Source organism: Babylonia areolata, chromosome 18 (genome assembly GCF_041734735.1).
Source record: "Babylonia areolata isolate BAREFJ2019XMU chromosome 18, ASM4173473v1, whole genome shotgun sequence".
NCBI classification, from domain to species: domain Eukaryota; kingdom Metazoa; phylum Mollusca; class Gastropoda; order Neogastropoda; family Buccinidae; genus Babylonia; species Babylonia areolata.
In genome coordinates this window covers 35,847,583-35,865,386 of record NC_134893.1, presented here as the reverse complement: position 1 = coordinate 35,865,386, position 17,804 = coordinate 35,847,583, and the positions used below count along the sequence as shown (strand labels likewise).

General features: G+C 42.9%; 1 protein-coding gene across 1 annotated transcript in view; it reads left to right on the top strand.

Moving 5' to 3' along the window:
• Nucleotides 1-2,974: 2,974 nt before the first annotated feature.
• Nucleotides 2,975-17,804, top strand: part of LOC143291958 (Golgi reassembly-stacking protein 2-like) — a 16,315-nt gene continuing 1,485 nt past the window's right edge. The window contains exons 1-8 of the mRNA XM_076602109.1: nucleotides 2,975-3,103; nucleotides 4,088-4,168; nucleotides 5,895-6,052; nucleotides 6,586-6,631; nucleotides 7,790-7,876; nucleotides 8,777-8,907; nucleotides 13,536-13,674; nucleotides 14,593-14,779. Coding sequence (XP_076458224.1) covers nucleotides 3,041-3,103; nucleotides 4,088-4,168; nucleotides 5,895-6,052; nucleotides 6,586-6,631; nucleotides 7,790-7,876; nucleotides 8,777-8,907; nucleotides 13,536-13,674; nucleotides 14,593-14,779 — 892 coding nt within the window. The 5' untranslated portion in view covers nucleotides 2,975-3,040. The remainder of the gene's footprint in view (nucleotides 3,104-4,087; nucleotides 4,169-5,894; nucleotides 6,053-6,585; nucleotides 6,632-7,789; nucleotides 7,877-8,776; nucleotides 8,908-13,535; nucleotides 13,675-14,592; nucleotides 14,780-17,804) is intronic.

Below are 17,804 nucleotides of genomic sequence, written 5' to 3'. Positions count from 1 at the left end.
AAAATGGGAAAGTTTGAAGGGTGTTAATGTTGTGAAGATTTACAACCTTTGAATGAGGGCTATGTGAACTGCGATGGATTTAAAAAAAAAAAAATTTTTTTTGCACAACATTTACCATACTATGGGCTTTATTCAAGATTGGGAAGATGGGAAAACAAGTTTGTGCCTATGAACAAAATTTATCTCCAAAGTCGGGTTCATTGTTGACGGGAACCAGAAAAGCTTTGTTAGCTATTAGTATATCAAATTTGCAACAGTTGTTTATTTATCATAATAAATGCATGTAGTTTGGAACATTTTTTGTATTAGTACTTTCTTAATACTGATTTAGTTATAGTATTGAATATTTGAAAGTCTTATTTTGGGTGTGGAATTGTCACTGATTTGATAGTGTAGTCCTTCATGCTCCAATAACAGTGAAAGCTCTGTGTGTGTGTGTGTGTGTGTGTGTGTGTGTGTGTGTGTGTGTGTGTTGTATGTGCGTGTGTGTGTGTGTGTGTGTGTGTGTGTGTGTGCGCGCGCGCGCGCCAGTGTGTGAGTGTGCCAGTGTGTGTGTGTGTGTGTGTGTGTGTGTGTGTGTGTGTGTGCCACGGTGAGTGTGTGTGTCCAGTGTGTGAGTGTGCCAGTGTGTGTGTGTGCCAGTGTGTGTGTGTGTGTGTGTGTGTGTGTGTGTGTGTGTGTGTGTGTGAGTGAGTGCCAAAGTGTGTGTGTGTGTGTGTGTGTGTGTGTGTTTGCATGCGCTCGTGTGATACTGATTTACTTGTTTCTTTTCTTGCTCTTTTTCTTTATAGTTTTCTTTTTCTCAGTTCCGTCCGAACCCCAGCGAGGGCACTACTTTCAGTATAAGTAGTAAATATACTTTATGTCAATCTGTGAAACTGTTTTTTTTACTTTATTTTATTTCTTTATTTTTTAAAATTTCCATGGATACTTTAGACAGACTGACCGAATCACACATATAACTGAAAAAGAAATGCAGTCATAGGTATATCGCCTTACTTAATGACTTATCGTAGAGTCGTAGTCGTAATAAAACACAAATAAATACTGACTCACTCAGATGCAAATCAGTAATACCTTTGCAAGATTTTTACATGCTGAATAACTATTTGAAAAAAAAAAAAAATCAAATTTTAAGAGCTATCTTGGTTGACTTATCTGCAAATTCTATGCAACATTTCTTCTCGGTAGGAGAAAGGAAAAGAAAACGAAACAATGAACACAAACCGAACTCAGTAAAACGGCAAACCGCAACTGGCCGGCAATACAAAACACAACGATTTCACTCTTAGTATTTACGCACCATCTTATACTGCCGCCGGAAAAAAATAGATTAAACTCCTTATTAGCTGTTAAATGTACGCAATTATTTCATTCCCTTTTGATGAAAAAACAAACAAAACAAAACAAAACAAAAGACTATGGTGGACTCTGAAGACCTCACTACGTACGGTTTTTGCGTAGGAAAGGCATCTGTTTTTGTTTTTTGTTGCTTATTTATTTTATTTTACTTTTTTTTTTACATGTGAAAGTAGAAGTGTTGTACCGCATTTTGATCAATCCGCACGCCTTGAGACTACATTTATACCGTGAAACAACTGGAAACTGAAACTGCTGGGATCTGTGCTGTTACCATGCAGGCACAGTCACTCACTGTTAATTGGCTCCACAGAAAAAAAAAAAAGACCTTTTACACGATGTGACATTCTTGACAAGTGAAACTCTTTGTTCTGGTATTTTGTTTTTTTGTTTTTTGAGGTAATTGAGGAAGGCCTGTCTCAGTCAGTCAAGTCAGGCTTTGGGAGGGCCATCCACCAAAGTTCATACGACAGGAATGACAGCGGAGGAATCGAAGAGGAGTAACTATATCATGGATCATGTGCACAAAGTGAGACGAGTGCTCTCCCTGTCCATGTCATTTTTGTACAATGACAGTTTGGAATTTTCTGTTTGCGATTTCTCTCCTGGTCTGTTTTAAAAGCAGTGTAATGTCACTCGCAACTCAGAACACCTGTCCCACCTCACTGCCCCTAGGGGGTGGGGGCAAAGGAGCCGGGAGAAAGATCTGCACAATAGTCTTACTTATGTAAGTTTTGAACAAACTGGTATGTCAAGTTATTGAATTAAGATAAGATTTGAAAGATTATAATTAATAATGGAACAGTGTCTGTTATTTTGTAGTATATATTCCAAGAACGAAGGACCGTAGTGTGTAAAACAGTGTTCGGAAACAATAGGATTTGTTTAAGGTAACTCGGGATTTCAAAGATACCACCGTCAGTGTTTCAGCTCAGACTGTGGCGAATGCAAGCCATGGTGGGATGGACTGTAAAACTTTTCCAAGTGACTGAGAAAGGTTCGAAGGCGCAGAACCAGTCAATGAACTGAAACACATTCAATCTATTTTGAACTTTATTCTTCCATGTATTAGATGCCAGTGTGTGACACAGAAGTGGTGTACACGGTTGTTTGCGAAAGACTTTCAAGGTCAGACACAGAGCTGCTGCGTTTTGAACTTTCTGTTGATCTTGAGGTCAGTTCTGTGATGGAAGAAGGTAAAGACATTAAGAAAGAATTGCAGGGATCAAATCTTGAAAGACCGCACGGAGTGACAGTGTTTTTGTTGCATCATCTTTGATGTGTCTCCTGATTGAACCCTACTTCATTAATGTTGTGCTTAAATCAAATGGCAGTTTTTGTCACATTGATTGAGTTTAGAATCAATAATGAATCTTAAGTTTGTTGCATTGCTTGTGAAAATTATATCATAGAAGCCCTCCTTCATCCCTCTCCCCTACCTCCACCTCCCTTCCACACTCATTACTAACCTTTGTATTATCATTTCTCCTGTTTTTATCCAAATAATAATTTCAAAATAATCGTCTGCTTGATCAAGGGCAGCTACTCCCAAACAGGAAGTTCAGGCAAATTCCCCGCTAGCTTGTGCCACGTCGAGGAGACAAAACTTGTTTACATCGCCAACGGTACCAAGCATCTCTGTGAAGACTTCGGCGAAAAAGGAAAAGAAAAGGTCTCACATATGGGCAGTGCCTTCAGCTCCGAGGTTCCGGTTGGAGGAACGGAGGGCTATCATGTCCTTAAGGTAGGATATTTGATTATAGCTGTTGGTCCTGTGTTCGGATTAGGGGAGCTTTGGTCCTGCGGCTGGCCCTGACTTCAGTGACAAACATGTTCATCAGCCTGGGCAAGCAGCTGTTCTGCTGATCGATGGTTACAATCAATAGACATGCTGAAGTCATTTGTTAGTGGTGATAATTGCTGACACATATTAGGAATAATTTCCTATTCGTTTTTTCCCCCTGCCTTTCATGAATGCCATACGTCACGGACATACAGGGATCGATACACGCACAGATGCACGCGAGCACGCACACGCACACGTACGCATGCACGCACTCTTGTCTTAATCTCTCATTTTCTTACATAATGCAGTCAACTGCACACACACAGAGGCACACACGCCTGTACACACACACGCACGCACGCACGCACGCACATACACACGCACGCACGCACGCACGCACGCACTCACTCACTCACTCACTCACTCACTCACTCACTCACTCACTCACTCACTCACACACGTACACAAACACACACATACACAGACACGCACAGAGGATCGAGCGTGCACTGAATGAGGCATATATATACTTCTATGTGCGCACGTAATTGCTTGCAGGCATGCTTGCACACATGCACCCCAGCCCCCATTTATCTAAGTACATGTGCATGCATGTGTGTGTGTGTGTGTGTGTGTGTGTGTGTGCGTGCATGCCTTATATGTAAATTGTAATGCACACATGTCAGAACTGTGAATGCAAGCTCGTGTGTGTGTGTGCGCGCGTGTGTGTGTGTGTGCATGCGTGCATGTGCGTTTGTGTGTGTGCATCTCTGTGTGTGTGTGTGTGTGTGTGTGTGTGCATGTATGTGTGTGTGTGTGTGTGTGTATGTGTGTGTGTGTGTGTGTGTGTGTGTGTGTGTACGCACACTGAAACATGTTTTTGTTTGCTTAAACTAGTTAAAGAAGTGTATTGAATAATCATACAGATGTGTGTTTTATTAGGTACATGACAATTCACCAGGACAAGCAGCAGGACTTCAGGCATATTTTGACTTCATAGTTGCCATTGGGACCACAAGATTAGTAAGTATTTACCTGGGCTGCAGAGTTACTCATGTATCATTTTGCCATGGAATCTGCAACCATTTAGCTAAGTATATAGCTGTAGAAAACAATAAGAACAAAACAGTGCAGATACAGAATTCATGGACACACATGCACACACACACACACTCATGCACACACACACACACACACACACACACACACACACACACACACACACACACACACACACACACACACACGCATGCATGCATGCATGCATGCTCGCACTTGTGAGCATGCGTGTATGCGCACACACAAACACACACAAACATGCGCGCACACACACACACATACACAAAAGGAAAGAAAACAACAGCACAGCATGAAACATGAACTCAGTCTGTCCAAATTCTCAAGACTTTCTCTTCTAATAAGGAAAAAAAGTCACGTCGCACAAGCTTTCTGGAAGCAACCAGAATACACAATTAAAACATAGGAGACAGTGAGACATACATAACAGCAATTTATTGATCAAAAGTGCATGTTTACGAAGAAGTTGCTGTGACAGAAATGGTATTGCATTGGACTTCTGATGAAGTGATCAGGGATTGAGATGGGAACGGCACTTTACTTCGATTTTCCTCACTGTACCCAGATGTGAATGGGTACTAAACTTCAGTCAGGAAGGTTAACTCTCTCCGGATGATGGAATGCATGACCATTCTTACATAAAATGTATTCGGTTTCGGATAACGGAATGGAATAGCATTTTCCAAAAATAAAAATCCATCACTCGCTGTACACATGATTTTGTGATTAGCTAAGCAGAGCGCACTATTCTGGGTCACTCCACAACTGAATGGTATAATTGGCCAGCATGTCATGTGTGGGCCGTCTCGCACACACGCTGACAAACTCACTGACTGGTCATCTGCTCGCATGCCAGCCTGTTAGCAAAGTGAGTTCTTCTCAGAATTTTGTGAAGCAAACAAGGCAGCGATGGCAATGTTTTAGTGTTGCTGAAGTACTTGAAATGCTACAAACTGAAGGGTCGGACATTGAAGAGGTGGATGATGACAAAGAAGAAAGTGAATTAAGTGCAGAAAGCGAGCATGGGTATGGTGATACGGGGTGAAAAATTGGCATTATTTTCTACTTAATGGCAAAACTAAAAATAAGATGAGAAATTAGATTTTTTTTTATATGTAATAGCGGAACACATGATAAACCAGTTCTAAAAGTTTCATTTTCTTACTCTGTATTTTGTATTTTTTGTAATTTTTTTTCCAAACCATTGCAAATGAGCTTGTGGGGAAAAGCAAGGGAGAAAACTTGTCATCCTGAGTGAGTTAAAATTTAACCTATTCAACCCTGGGGAGTTTACAGTCTCACTCACAACAGGCTTCCATGCCATACTGATGTGGGAAAAAACCCACAGAAAATATATATTGTATTTCCTCCTGATAACGTGTGGACACATCCAGAAATACATTAGAAGTTACTTCCCATCCTTTGTGGTTTGTGCATAAATGAAAAAAAAAAAAGTGAAAACCATTTAAATGAGGCGAATTTTGATGCCAGTGAGTTAAAACGCCTTCCAGTGCTGAGCCACAGACACAGTAGATATGATTCACTGCCTTGACAGCTGTAAAAGCCTGTGGGATTGTTAACCTTCAAAATGTTTTCATGTATGATGTGCACCTAGTATTTGGCAGATCTGTGTGTATGCATGTGCCCTAATACCATGCTGTTTCATTTTCAGAACCGAAATAATGAGACACTAAAAGAGCTGCTGAAGTCTCACCTGGAGACCCCAGTGACCATGATGGTGTACAGCAGCAAGACGCAGAGCGTGAGGGATGTCAGCATTGTCCCCTCTGAGCATTGGGGTGGACAGGGGCTGCTGGGCGTCAGCATCAGGTAGAATGTTTTTGTAAATGTATTCTGTTATTCGCCTGTTATTATTCATCTTTTTTTTGTGTTTTGCTACCCCAGAATTTGGGACATTTTGTTTACTGCATTCCATGATGAAGAATGATGATGATGGGGGTGATGCTGCTGCTGCTATTAAGGTCTGTTTTTGTTTGGGACTGCTTAACAAGGCTGTACTCTCAAGGCTGTACTGACACAGACACACACAGACACACAGATACACACACACACACACACACACAACAAACACACACACACATTCATATATACACACCCACACATGTGAGCCCACATATGCTGTCTTTCTCTTGCGTGTGCATTCAGATACCTGAACATGCATACATATGATTATTCATTCCAACAATATTCATATTCATGTGTATACTTTTGTTTTGTTAATTGTTAATTCCCATAAATGTTCATATAGATTTTTTTTTTTGTTAATTATTTATTACAGCTAATATTCATGTACATTTTTGGTTTTGTTTATTTTCATGTTTTTGTTTTTTCTCTCTCTCCAGATTTTGTTCCTTTGAGGGTGCGAATGAAAATGTCTGGCACATTTTGGTGAGTGTTTTGCACATGTAAAAGACAAGCATTGAATGGACAGTGTTATTGTGTACTATGCAAAAGACACACATGCAAACAGTTTCCTGAATCTGTTACATGCAATTATTTTTTTTTTTTTTCCAGCTGCTTGGGTTTTTGTTTTTTCTTTCACAAGCACCAGGCTGTATCAGTTGTCTGAAATTGAATTGATGAATTTAGTCACCTCCATTTTGATTAGAAATTTAGATTTTGTTCATGGACTTTTCTGCTTTGAATCAGAATGATATTCATGTATTGTTATTATGGCCATTCAGTGCTGTAGACTTTTACTATTTCCCTGTTCCTAATTAATGTTAAAGAAGTTAGTTTCATGGTGGAATGTTCCATATCATCTACAAGGACCCATTCCATAATTTTTCTGTCTATAGTTTCTGTAGCCCACTATACCTACATGTATTTATAGGTAATGTCTTCCATCCCTTTGTTTCGGAGTAATGCATGCATGTGAAATTGGTTTTTAATTACACATACTTAACCATGACCCAACTAGTGCAGACTCCGGCAGGGGTCTGACATTCCTGTCCTGTGCAAACTACTATCCGCCTATGCGGAGAAAACGAAACTACGGCCGATAACCAATTCCTTTTTTTTTAAAAAAGCAATTTTATTTGCTTCTGTACATGATTTAGTGATGTCCTTTTAGATAGTCGGGACAGCAGTTGCCTCCACTGACGTGACTGACTATTGTACATACATGTCTCTGTTTAGGAAGGAAAGCAGAATGGTTAAGACACTCAGCTGCCAATACAGAGAGTCCATGAGGGTGTGGGTTTGAATCCTGCTCTCGTCCTTTCTTGCAAGTTTGACTGGAAAATCAAACTGAATGTCTTGTCTTTCGGATGAGACAGTAAGCTGAGGTAGCATGTGCAGCACGCTCTTGGTGCACTGAAAAAGAAGCCATGGCAATGAGAGCGTTGTCCTCTGGAAAAATTCTGTAAAAAGAAATCCACTCTGATAGGTACACAAATATATAAGCATGCACTCAAGGCCTGACAAGTGTATTGGGTTATGCTGCTGTCAGGCGTCTGCCTAGCAGATGTGGTGTAGTGTATATGGATTTGTCCGAACGCAGTGACACCTCTTCGAGAAACTGAAACTGAAACTGTCTCTGTTCAGGAAGTTCAGCCGGGGTCTCCAGCAGAACTGGCAGGCCTGAAGTCCAACACTGATTACGTGATTGGTGCAGAATCTGTTCTTCACCAGGTGAGTCTTCTTGTTTCTGGCTTTTTTCGGTACTGTCATCTCTTCCTTTCTTTATTTTGTGCCATGCTTACAGTCCATTTATATATATTTTCTTCTAGGAAGCCTTGAATACTTTTTTTGTCTTTTTGTGGACTTGATAATTGGGTGTTCTTTCTGTGTAATAGTCATTTCTTTGTACCAAGGGTGTATGAGGCACTTGTGAATTTCAGCTTTTGTATGCCTGTTGTTACATGTTTTTGTTTTATTATGTGTAATTATATTTATGTTCTGTTTAGTTGTTTTTTTTCATTCTTGGTTTGTGTACATGAATGTGACTGTACTTGTGCTCAATTTTCTTTTTCTTTTCAAGATTTTTTGTTGTTGTTTTGGTTTGATTTTTCTATTCCTTCAGGTTCTATGGAACCAATATTTAAGTTCTGTTTTGGTTCTGATGTGACCCTGTTTGGTCAGCTGGGTGATGAGCAACAAGAGATAGATCTCTTTATGTGTCTGATAATCATATTTGGTCTGTGCATAGGTCAAGGGTTGGGCCTTGGTGTCTGTTAGTCTGTTGCATGTGAAGTGTTTGTGTGTGTGTGTGTGTGTGTGTGTGTGTGTGTGTGTGTGTGCTTTCCCAGTCATTTGCCTTGTGTGTATCCTTCACCTTACTGTATTTCTTCATGTTTTTATTTATTTGTTTATTTTGCCTAACAATTTTATTCCATTTGAAGTAAATGTTTTACACAAAGTCCAAGGTAGGCTCTCAAGGGCCGATGAGTGTGTTGGGTTTGTGTGAAGGTCAAGCATCTGCTTTTTTGTTGTTGTTGTTGTTGTTGTTGTTCAGCAGCATTTAGAATGTACGGATCAATCCGCACAGTTTGACAGCTCCAGTTGAAAAGGAAGGTGAACGGTTGTGTGCAGAGTGAAGACCTGTTTGCACTGATCGAGTCCCACGAAGGGATGGACCTGAAGCTGTACATCTACAATTCTGAAAGGGACTCCTGTCGAGAGGTCACCATCACACCCAACGGTGCCTGGGGAGGAGAAGGCAGGTGAGACACTGATACTGGCACAGGTATGATGTAATTGTATTTGTATATGTATTTCTTTTTATCACAAGAGACTTCTCTGTGTGAAATTCGGGCTGCTCTCCCCAGGGAGAGCGTGTTGCTACACCACAGCGCCACCCTTTTTTTTTTTGTATTTTTTCCTGCTTGGAGTTTTATTTGTTTTTCCTAAGTGGATTTTTCTACAGAATTTTGCCAGGAACCCTTTTGTTGCCGTGGGTTCTTTTACATGTGCTAAGTGCATGCTGCACACAGGACCTTGGTTTAACATCTCATCCGAATGACTAGCATCCAGACCACCACTCAAGGTGTAGTTGATGGGGAGAAAATATCAGCGGCTGAGCAGTGATTCGAACCAGCGTGCAGAGATTCTCTCGCTTCCTAGGCGGACGTGTTACCTCTAGGCCATCACTCCATTAGAAAAGGGTTGAAGGTCCGATAGCCTTCAGTGACCATCAGGACAGTGAATCCATATCCACTGTGTCAGGAGCTTGGCATGGAATGGCGGAGCCTAATCCTTTCCTTCCACCTTGTTAACCTTCCCCAGCCAGGGTCAGGTGCCCTCTGTCAAGGTTCAGCTTTCCTGTTTTCTCCCTCCAACTCGTTCTTGTGGCTTGAATGTAGGTCTTTCAGTACTTAGCAGAATAGGCTCCGAGGGCAGCATTGTTCTCTGGAAATGGGTTGTTCTCTTCCTTCTGTCTAATTCTGGCTACTTCCTCTTCCAGCTCCTGTAGCTCTTCAGTCAAGTACGGCCTGTGGGTTATGTGAGTTGCTGCATGGGATTTTTTCTGGGGCTGTTTTTAGGATGGCCTGGTTGAAGAGTTTGGAGGCTTTGTTGGTGATGAAGTCATCCACCTTGATGCCTTTGCAGTATTTGTCAGAGAGATGTGAGAGCATTTCCCAAATCTGCTTTATAGTAATTCCATCTGGGGAAGGACTTTGGGTTGCTGGGCCTGTACTGCAGATCGATGGCCAGTAACACTGGTCCATGGTCACAGGCTGCCAAGTGGCTCTGCACCTTTCAGATGGTTTTCCGGGAAAGTACTTCAGCTGCAAAGGCTAGGTCTGGGGTCGATGCTGAAATCCATCAGCGAGAGAAAAGGATTGGTGGGTCCTCTGGATCATTCAGCAGAAGCATGTTGTTCTCATTCTGCCAGTCCTCCACTTCATCTCCTTTGCGGTCAGTGTTGTCCTAACCCTAACAAGTAGAGTGTTGAAGTCACCAACAGCCAGGCAGGCATCATGTGGTAAATGTATCGTCTGCATTGAGAGATCTTTGTCTTCAGGGCAGTACAGGTTGAGGATGGTGATAACCCAGTTGCCAAGGTGATGTTAACTCCATGGATTTCGGCTTGTTGGTTTGTGTCCTCTTTGAAACCTGTGGCTGGAATTTTATTCCTGATGAGTATTAGCACTCCTCCTTTGTGTCTTCCTTCCTATCCATCCTGGGGTTGTATCAAGAGACCATTGTGCCTCTGGGTAAATATGTACCTGTGGACAAATCTGCCCGAGGCAAGGCAAACTGCACGAGGGTGAGCAGTAGCTAGTATTCAGGAACACTTGAGTTTACCTATGGGTCTCCAAACCCAAAGGCAAATTTGCCCTTACTTCTTGCCAAGGGTGACTGCCCACGAACCAGAGGTAAATATAGCAGATCCTTTTGTAGCATTGTTTTTGTTGAGGGAAAACAGGTGTGCTTTGTGGATGGCCCGTGTTTTGCTAACTCTCATGACAATGCTCTCAGCTGTAGGGCGGTGAGAAGTAAAAGAGGTGTGCAGAAGGGAATCACCAGGATTCTTAACCCGGAGAGCGCGATGAGCCACTATCGTGGCTCTCCCTGTGAAGTGCGATGGGCCACGATCGTGGCTCTGTTTACATAAGGTCCGTACGATAAAACTGCCTCGTTCTGGTGTTACTGCCTCCCTGCTTGTGTTTGCACAAACTTTGACCAAGTTTACAAGTCCAGATCTCCCTATTTTTGTAAACAATGAGTGACACTGAAGTTGACAAAGCTCAGGAAATGAGTGACCTTGTCACCAGTGATGATTCGTTTGCTGACAGGGATTCTGGTGAAAACGGCTTTGTTATTTTGACACTTGGGCATGCTGGGTTGCTTGTTGTTCATTCAGTTTTGTGTCTCCAGCCACAAAAACTGGGAGGTGGGTGATGGGGGTGGGTAGGGGTGGTAAAGTGGGTTAGGCATGGATCTATTGCGATTTCTTGACCAAATCAAGTTAGAAAACTGGAAATTATTTTGATTTAAAGCATTGTTGCTGCTTTTGAAAGCAACATGAGCTAAAAGAAAACATTTATGTCTGTTTTTGCCTGTGATTGCATTAAGTATTGTAGATGTGCGCGTGCGTGGCGTCGGTGGGCGTGTCTCAAACAAATAATACAATGCTTATAATTTCATTGTTTCAGTTATATTCATATCATGATTCTGCAGCCAGAACATTTTCTGTACAGTTTAATGCCAGTTTTGAGATTTTGACTCTGTAAAAGATGTGAAAATAACCATAAACATTGTGGTTGACGTTTTTGGAAAACAAGTGTGCAAAATTTGTTGTTTATATCCTGTGGAATATCTCCAACTACATACAAGGTACAGCCTTTTTCTTACTTTTATCTGTTTCTTCATTCACTCTACTTTCCAAAAATGTATAGGTTTACCTATTTATTCTTACTGATAAGCATACAAATGCCCCAAATCAGAGCACAGGTAGCGGAGGCAAACTATCCCTTTGTTTTAAGCATGATTTCTGCATGTATGTTTTATTATATCCAGCACTTTGAGGGTTAATCATCGATGATGAGTCAGCTGCCTGAGCACACCACGCATGTCTTGCTTTAAGGCAAAATAAAGTTTTGTCTTAATACGCCTCCTGAAGGTTTGGTATCATCTGGCAGTGAACATGTGGTTAGTGTTCAGGTTGGTTTGTTGGACACAGGCCACTTCAGTGTTTTCTTTGTGCATTCTCTCTGTAGGTGGAATCTTCTTGTTGTAGACACCCTCAGCATTCCACTGGAGAATGTTGAGTGGTCTTGTGGTTTCTCCACAGTCTGATGTTCTTTGGTCAGTAGCATTTACCCTTCTGCCTCACAAACCTGGCTTCTTGCAGCGGGATGGGGTGACCACCAGACGCATTGGGTGGGCTCTTTTGAGGCCCAGGTCCCGGCACTCTACAAGCCAGGGCTGAAACATTGGCTATGGCTATTGTGTTGTTTCCTTGTGTCTCAGTCTGTCTCTAGCCTGGGCTGCAACATTGGCTATGGCTATTGTGTTGTTCCATTGTGTCTCTATCTGTCTCTAGCCTGGGTTGCAATATTGGCTATGGCTATTGTGTTGTTTCCTTGTGTCTCAGTCTGTCTCTAGCCTGGGCTGCAACATTGGCTATGGCTATTGTGTTGTTCCATTGTGTCTCTATCTGTCTCCAGCCTGGGTTGCAATATTGGCTATGGCTATTGTGTTGTTCCATTGTGTCTCTATCTGTCTCTATCCTGGGTTGCAATATTGGCTATGGCTATTGTATTGTTCCATTGTGTCTCAATTTGTCTCTAGCCTGGGCTGAAACATTGGCTATGGCTATTGTGTTGTTCCATTGTGTCTCTATCTGTCTCTAGCCTGGGCTGCAACATTGGCTATGGCTCTTGTGTTGTTCCATTGTGTCTCTATCTGTCTCTAGCTTGGGCTGCAACATTGGCTATGGCTATTGTGTTGTTTCCTTGTGTCTCTATCTGTCTTTAGCTTGGGTTGCAACATTGGCTATGGCTGTTGTATTGTTCCATTATGTCTCAATTTGTCTCTAGCCTGGGCTGAAACATTGGCTATGGCTATTGTATTGTTCCATTGTGTCTCTATCTGTCTCCAGCCTGGGCTGCAACATTGGCTATGGCTGTTGTATTGTTCCATTGTGTCTCTATCTGTCTCCAGCCTGGGCTGCAACATTGGCTATGGCTCTTGTATTGTTCCATTGTGTCTCTATCTGTCTCTAGCTTGGGCTGCAACATTGGCTATGGCTGTTGTATTGTTCCATTGTGTCTCTATCTGTCTCTAGCTTGGGCTGCAACATTGGCTATGGCTGTTGTATTGTTCCATTATGTCTCAATTTGTCTCTAGCCTGGGCTGAAACATTGGCTATGGCTATTGTATTGTTCCATTGTGTCTCTATCTGTCTTCAGCCTGGGTTGCAATATTGGCTATGGCTATTGTAATGTTCCATTGTGTCTCTATCTGTCTCCAGCCTGGGCTGCAACATTGGCTATGGCTGTTGTATTGTTCCATTGTGTCTCTATCTCTCTCCAGCCTGGGCTGCAACATTGGCTATGGCTGTTGTGTTGTTCCATTGTGTCTCTGTCTGTCTCCAGCCTGGGCTGCAACATTGGCTATGGCTGTTGTGTTGTTTCCTTGTGTCTCTGTCTGTCTCCAGCCTGGGCTGCAACATTGGCTATGGCTCTTGTATTGTTCCATTATGTCTCAATTTGTCTCTAGCCTGGGCTGCAACATTGGCTATGGCTCTTGTATTGTTCCGTTGTGTCTCTATCTGTCTTCAGCCTGGGCTGCAACATTGGCTATGGCTCTTGTATTGTTCCGTTGTGTCTCTATCTGTCTTCAGCCTGGGCTGCAACATTGGCTATGGCTACTTGCACCGGATCCCAAAGTGCCAGTTTCCCTCAGACAGCCCTGCTGAATCCCAACAGACGACTGGTGTGGCTGTCGCTCCTACACAGACCAAAGTGGATGGGTTTTCTGAGGTACATGTGCGTACATGTGATTGATAGGTTAATTGTCTGATGAGGTTGACGTTTCTTTTGCCTTCTGCTGCCTTGCTCACTCTTTGTGTGTGTGTGTGTTGCGTGCATGCATGTGTGCATGCGTGCGTTTGTTTCTGTGTTTGTGGTTGCTTCTGTTTGTTTCTCTGTCTATGTTTGTGTTTTTCTGTGTGTGGTAAAGTGCATGATCACAACTGTTTCTGGGTAACCTCCGCTCATTCTCTTTCTTACAGTTAAGTCTGTTTGGTGTCCACATATGTGCACTGGGTTATATCTACCCAAGAAGATAACAGTGGACAGCGCATTTATAATAAACTCTAATTTGATATAATAATGAACACATAATGTGGACTTTGAAAAAGAATAAGCAGTACGCTTTATGCTCTGCTAAAATGCTCTTTCAGTATGCCAGATCTAGATAAACAACAAATTTTCATGGAACCTGACAAAGGCTTAACAGTATACTCTTAAGAAAGCAATGGTTCTTGGCAGCTCGAACTGGTTTTCCAAACCATCACACATGAAAATTGGTTTCTCAGTATGAACCAATGTTATTGGGCACCTCTAGTAATGACAGGTCATGGAATTTTGGACCATTTTTTAAAATCTGACTTCATTTGTGTGTGTATGTGTGTGTGTGTGTGTGTGTGTGTGTGTGTGTGTGTGTGTGTGTGTGTGTACATGCTTGTGTGTGTGTGTGTGTGTGTGTGTGTGTGTGTACATGCTTGTGCATGCTTGTGTGTGTGTGTGTGTGTGTGTGTGTGTGTGTGTGTGTACATGCTTGTGTGTCCTTGTGCATGTGTGTGTGTGTTTGTGTAAGCGTGTGCATGTGCATGTGCTTGTCTAAATGTACGTGTGTTTGTATGTGTGTGTGTGCGTGTGCGTTTGTGCACGCGACAGGTTCCTCTGACAGCGGCCCCCAGCAGTGTGACGGGAGGCATGACCCATGCCGCACAGGCCGGGGCACCGGTGGCAGCAGCACCCACAACCTCCCAGGGAACCTCGCCCCCCCCTCCACCCCTCACCTCCCCTGTCCCTTACTCTGGTGCCAGCATTCCCAGCGCTGCTGTCACGCTTGGTGGCACAGGTACAGTCTCCTGTCGTTGACATCGGATGATTGGGTCTTAGAACAACAGGTCAGAAGTTCGAATCTTCTTCAGCTGCTGGTAACCACAAGCAACCCAGTACTACTTGACGCATTTGGTCGTTGACGTTGGATGATTAGGTCATTATGTCAGGTCAAGAGGTTCTTCTTTTCTACTGGTAGCCATGCAACCCAGTACTGCTTGTTGCATTTGTATTTGTATTTGTATTTCTTTTTATCACAACAGATTTCTCTGTGTGAAATTCGGGCTGCTCTCCCCAGGGAGAGCACGTCGCTATACTACAGCGCCACCCATTTTTTTTTGTATTTTTTCCTGCGTGCAGTTTTATTTGTTTTTCCTATCGAAGTGGATTTTTCTACAGAATTTTTCCAGGAACGACCCTTTTGTTGCCATGGGTTCTTTTACGAATGACTAGCGTCCAGACCACCACTCAAGGTCTAGTGGAGGGGGAGAAAATATCAGCGGCTGAGCCGTGATTCGAACCAGCGTGCTCAGATTCTCTCTCGCTTCCTAGGCGGACGCGTTACCTCTAGGAGTAAACTCAACGTGAAATCCAGTCTGGAGACAGGTGGGCTTCACCAGATTTGACTTGCCCAAGACACGCTCACGGCTGTGCCGCTTAACTTCCAGCAGAGCTATTTAGTTTCAGAGTTCAGTGAGCGGTCAGGAGCACGGCTGCTGACCTAGATTCCTCTGGGATGGGAGGGGGGGGGGGAGGGGAGCGCGCGCCGCGCTCTTTGTGCCTATGTTTCCAGCAGAGAAAGGTGTATTGTTTAAGTGATTTTCATTTAATCATATTCGTGCACACCGGTTTTTGTTTGCTGTCATTTTTGTGTACATGATTCCAGTGAATGTGAACTTTAAGTGTGTTGTGTGATTTACCAGACACTGTCCGAGTGTTTGTGTTACATCCAGTTATTTGACCTAAGTGTGTGTGTGTGAGTGCTGACAAAAATGGAATCTGGTGCGGTAGTGGCAGCATTGCTGACTGGGCAACACACCTTCAGTGAACACTTGAGATGTTTGGATAATATGTGTTGTGTGTGTGGTGAGCGGGTTCTCAGAAGAGATAAAGATAAGGTGTTGAATGCAAGACTTTGTGCCAAGTATTCTTCTGAACTGTTTCGTTTTTTCGGTCTAGATGTTTCGAATGATGAAGAGGGCAAACATCCCACATGCATTTGTATCAAGTGCTACAAAAAAATGAACAAGGGGGGGAGGCAACACACGCAGTCGTCAATTCACTCAAAAGAAAGTATTAGGGATGCAGTCACAAGATGACAAACTGCGTGTCATCATGCAAGAGCACATGACTATTGTCTCCCCCATGCGTCAGCAAGTCGTACCCCAAGCAGGAGAATCACGGCACAAATCAAAAAGTAAAGAATAAAGAAATTTTCAGCCCTGTTCTTTTCTCCACCCTGAATCCCTCCCTCCCGCACACACACATTGTAAGGAAAAAACAAGAAAAGAAAAAAAATGTTTGAGTTTAGTCAGTGTCACACTTCAACTGAGTGGATTACCAACTACAAACAAGGAGTTCATACGGATTTATAAGTTCAGGTAGGAATGGATTTTATTATTTAGAACTTACAAATGCATGTCAGTACGTTACATTGTGATCGTTTACTAAAAGCATGGTATCGTCAAGGTGTATCTTTTAGACTGACCAAATGCATGTCGCAAGCAAAGGCACACATACTGACACGCAAAACATCTAGTCGGCGAAAATCTCTCCCCCCCTCTCTGTGTGCGTCTCTCTCTCTCTCTCTCTCTCTCTGCGTCTGTCTCTCTCCCTCTCTCTCTGTGCCTCTCCCCTTTCTCTCTCCGTACACGTTCCTCTGTTTCTCAGTATGTCTGTCCCTGCATATATATGTCTGCCTGTCCGTCTCTCTTCCCGTGATGTTGAGAGAAGTGTGAAACTTAAGTGGCTGGCAGCAGTTCTCAGTGGAGCTGATCGTTAAATACTGATACTAATTCCGGGGCGGTCTGCCACCTCTAGGTAATGTATCGGCTATATTTTCCTTCCAGTTGTATCGTGGAGACATGCATGTATATCATGATACAAGTTTTATCTCCAAGTAAAACGATGTACACACACAACACGGAGTTGAAATTGAACTACGTTCCGTGTGTGTTCCTCAGTTCGAACAGAATGTTCGTGTGCTCGCTAAGTTTTGGACCGCTTGTACACTGCCTGTAGGAAATTAAACCTGCTCATGTTTGGTATCGTTAAATTTGTCAGAAAATCACACATCCATTCACACCCATAGCGCCCTTCTTGTTGCATTCTGACATAGAGTATTATTTTTTAAAAGCACATAACCCTGTTTCTGACAGTTTATCAGCAGCAGCGAAGCTGTTCACAGCTGTACACACTGCCCGTGTAACATGCGCTCCGCAAAGAATAGCGCGAAGTTAGTGGTGCGCCAGAGCGCTGCCCCATATACTGCCTGCCTGTCTGTCCAGGCTATCACCTTTCCAACGTTTCGCGCTCGCTCGCTGTTCATCCCTCTCCCCTCCGCTTCGCGCCAAAACTAAAAGGGCTGCCTTGTGCCGCCGTGCGCTGCATGTAATCATAATAATTGGATACTTACATAGCACACTATCCAGAAATCTGCTCTAGGTGCTTTACAAAGACACTTTTGTTAACATAGCACATTACATCAATGTTACACACCAAAATGTGGCTAACACACACACACACTATGTATACATACAAACATACATGTCTACCTAACAGCTACCCTCAACACATACACACACATAGGCACGCACAAACATACATAAACACGTGCGCGTGTGCGCGCACACACACACACACACAGTACACATTCATATACATGCATGTAGTTATGTTCACATACATATGTATACACACATAGTCAAGCACAGCTAACGCAAAGGAAGTGGAACTGCCACGATTGAACTTATTGCTGAGGGAAAAGGTGAGTTTTGAGACAGTAGTATTTTACTTTTTCAGACACATAATTTATGCATGTAGAT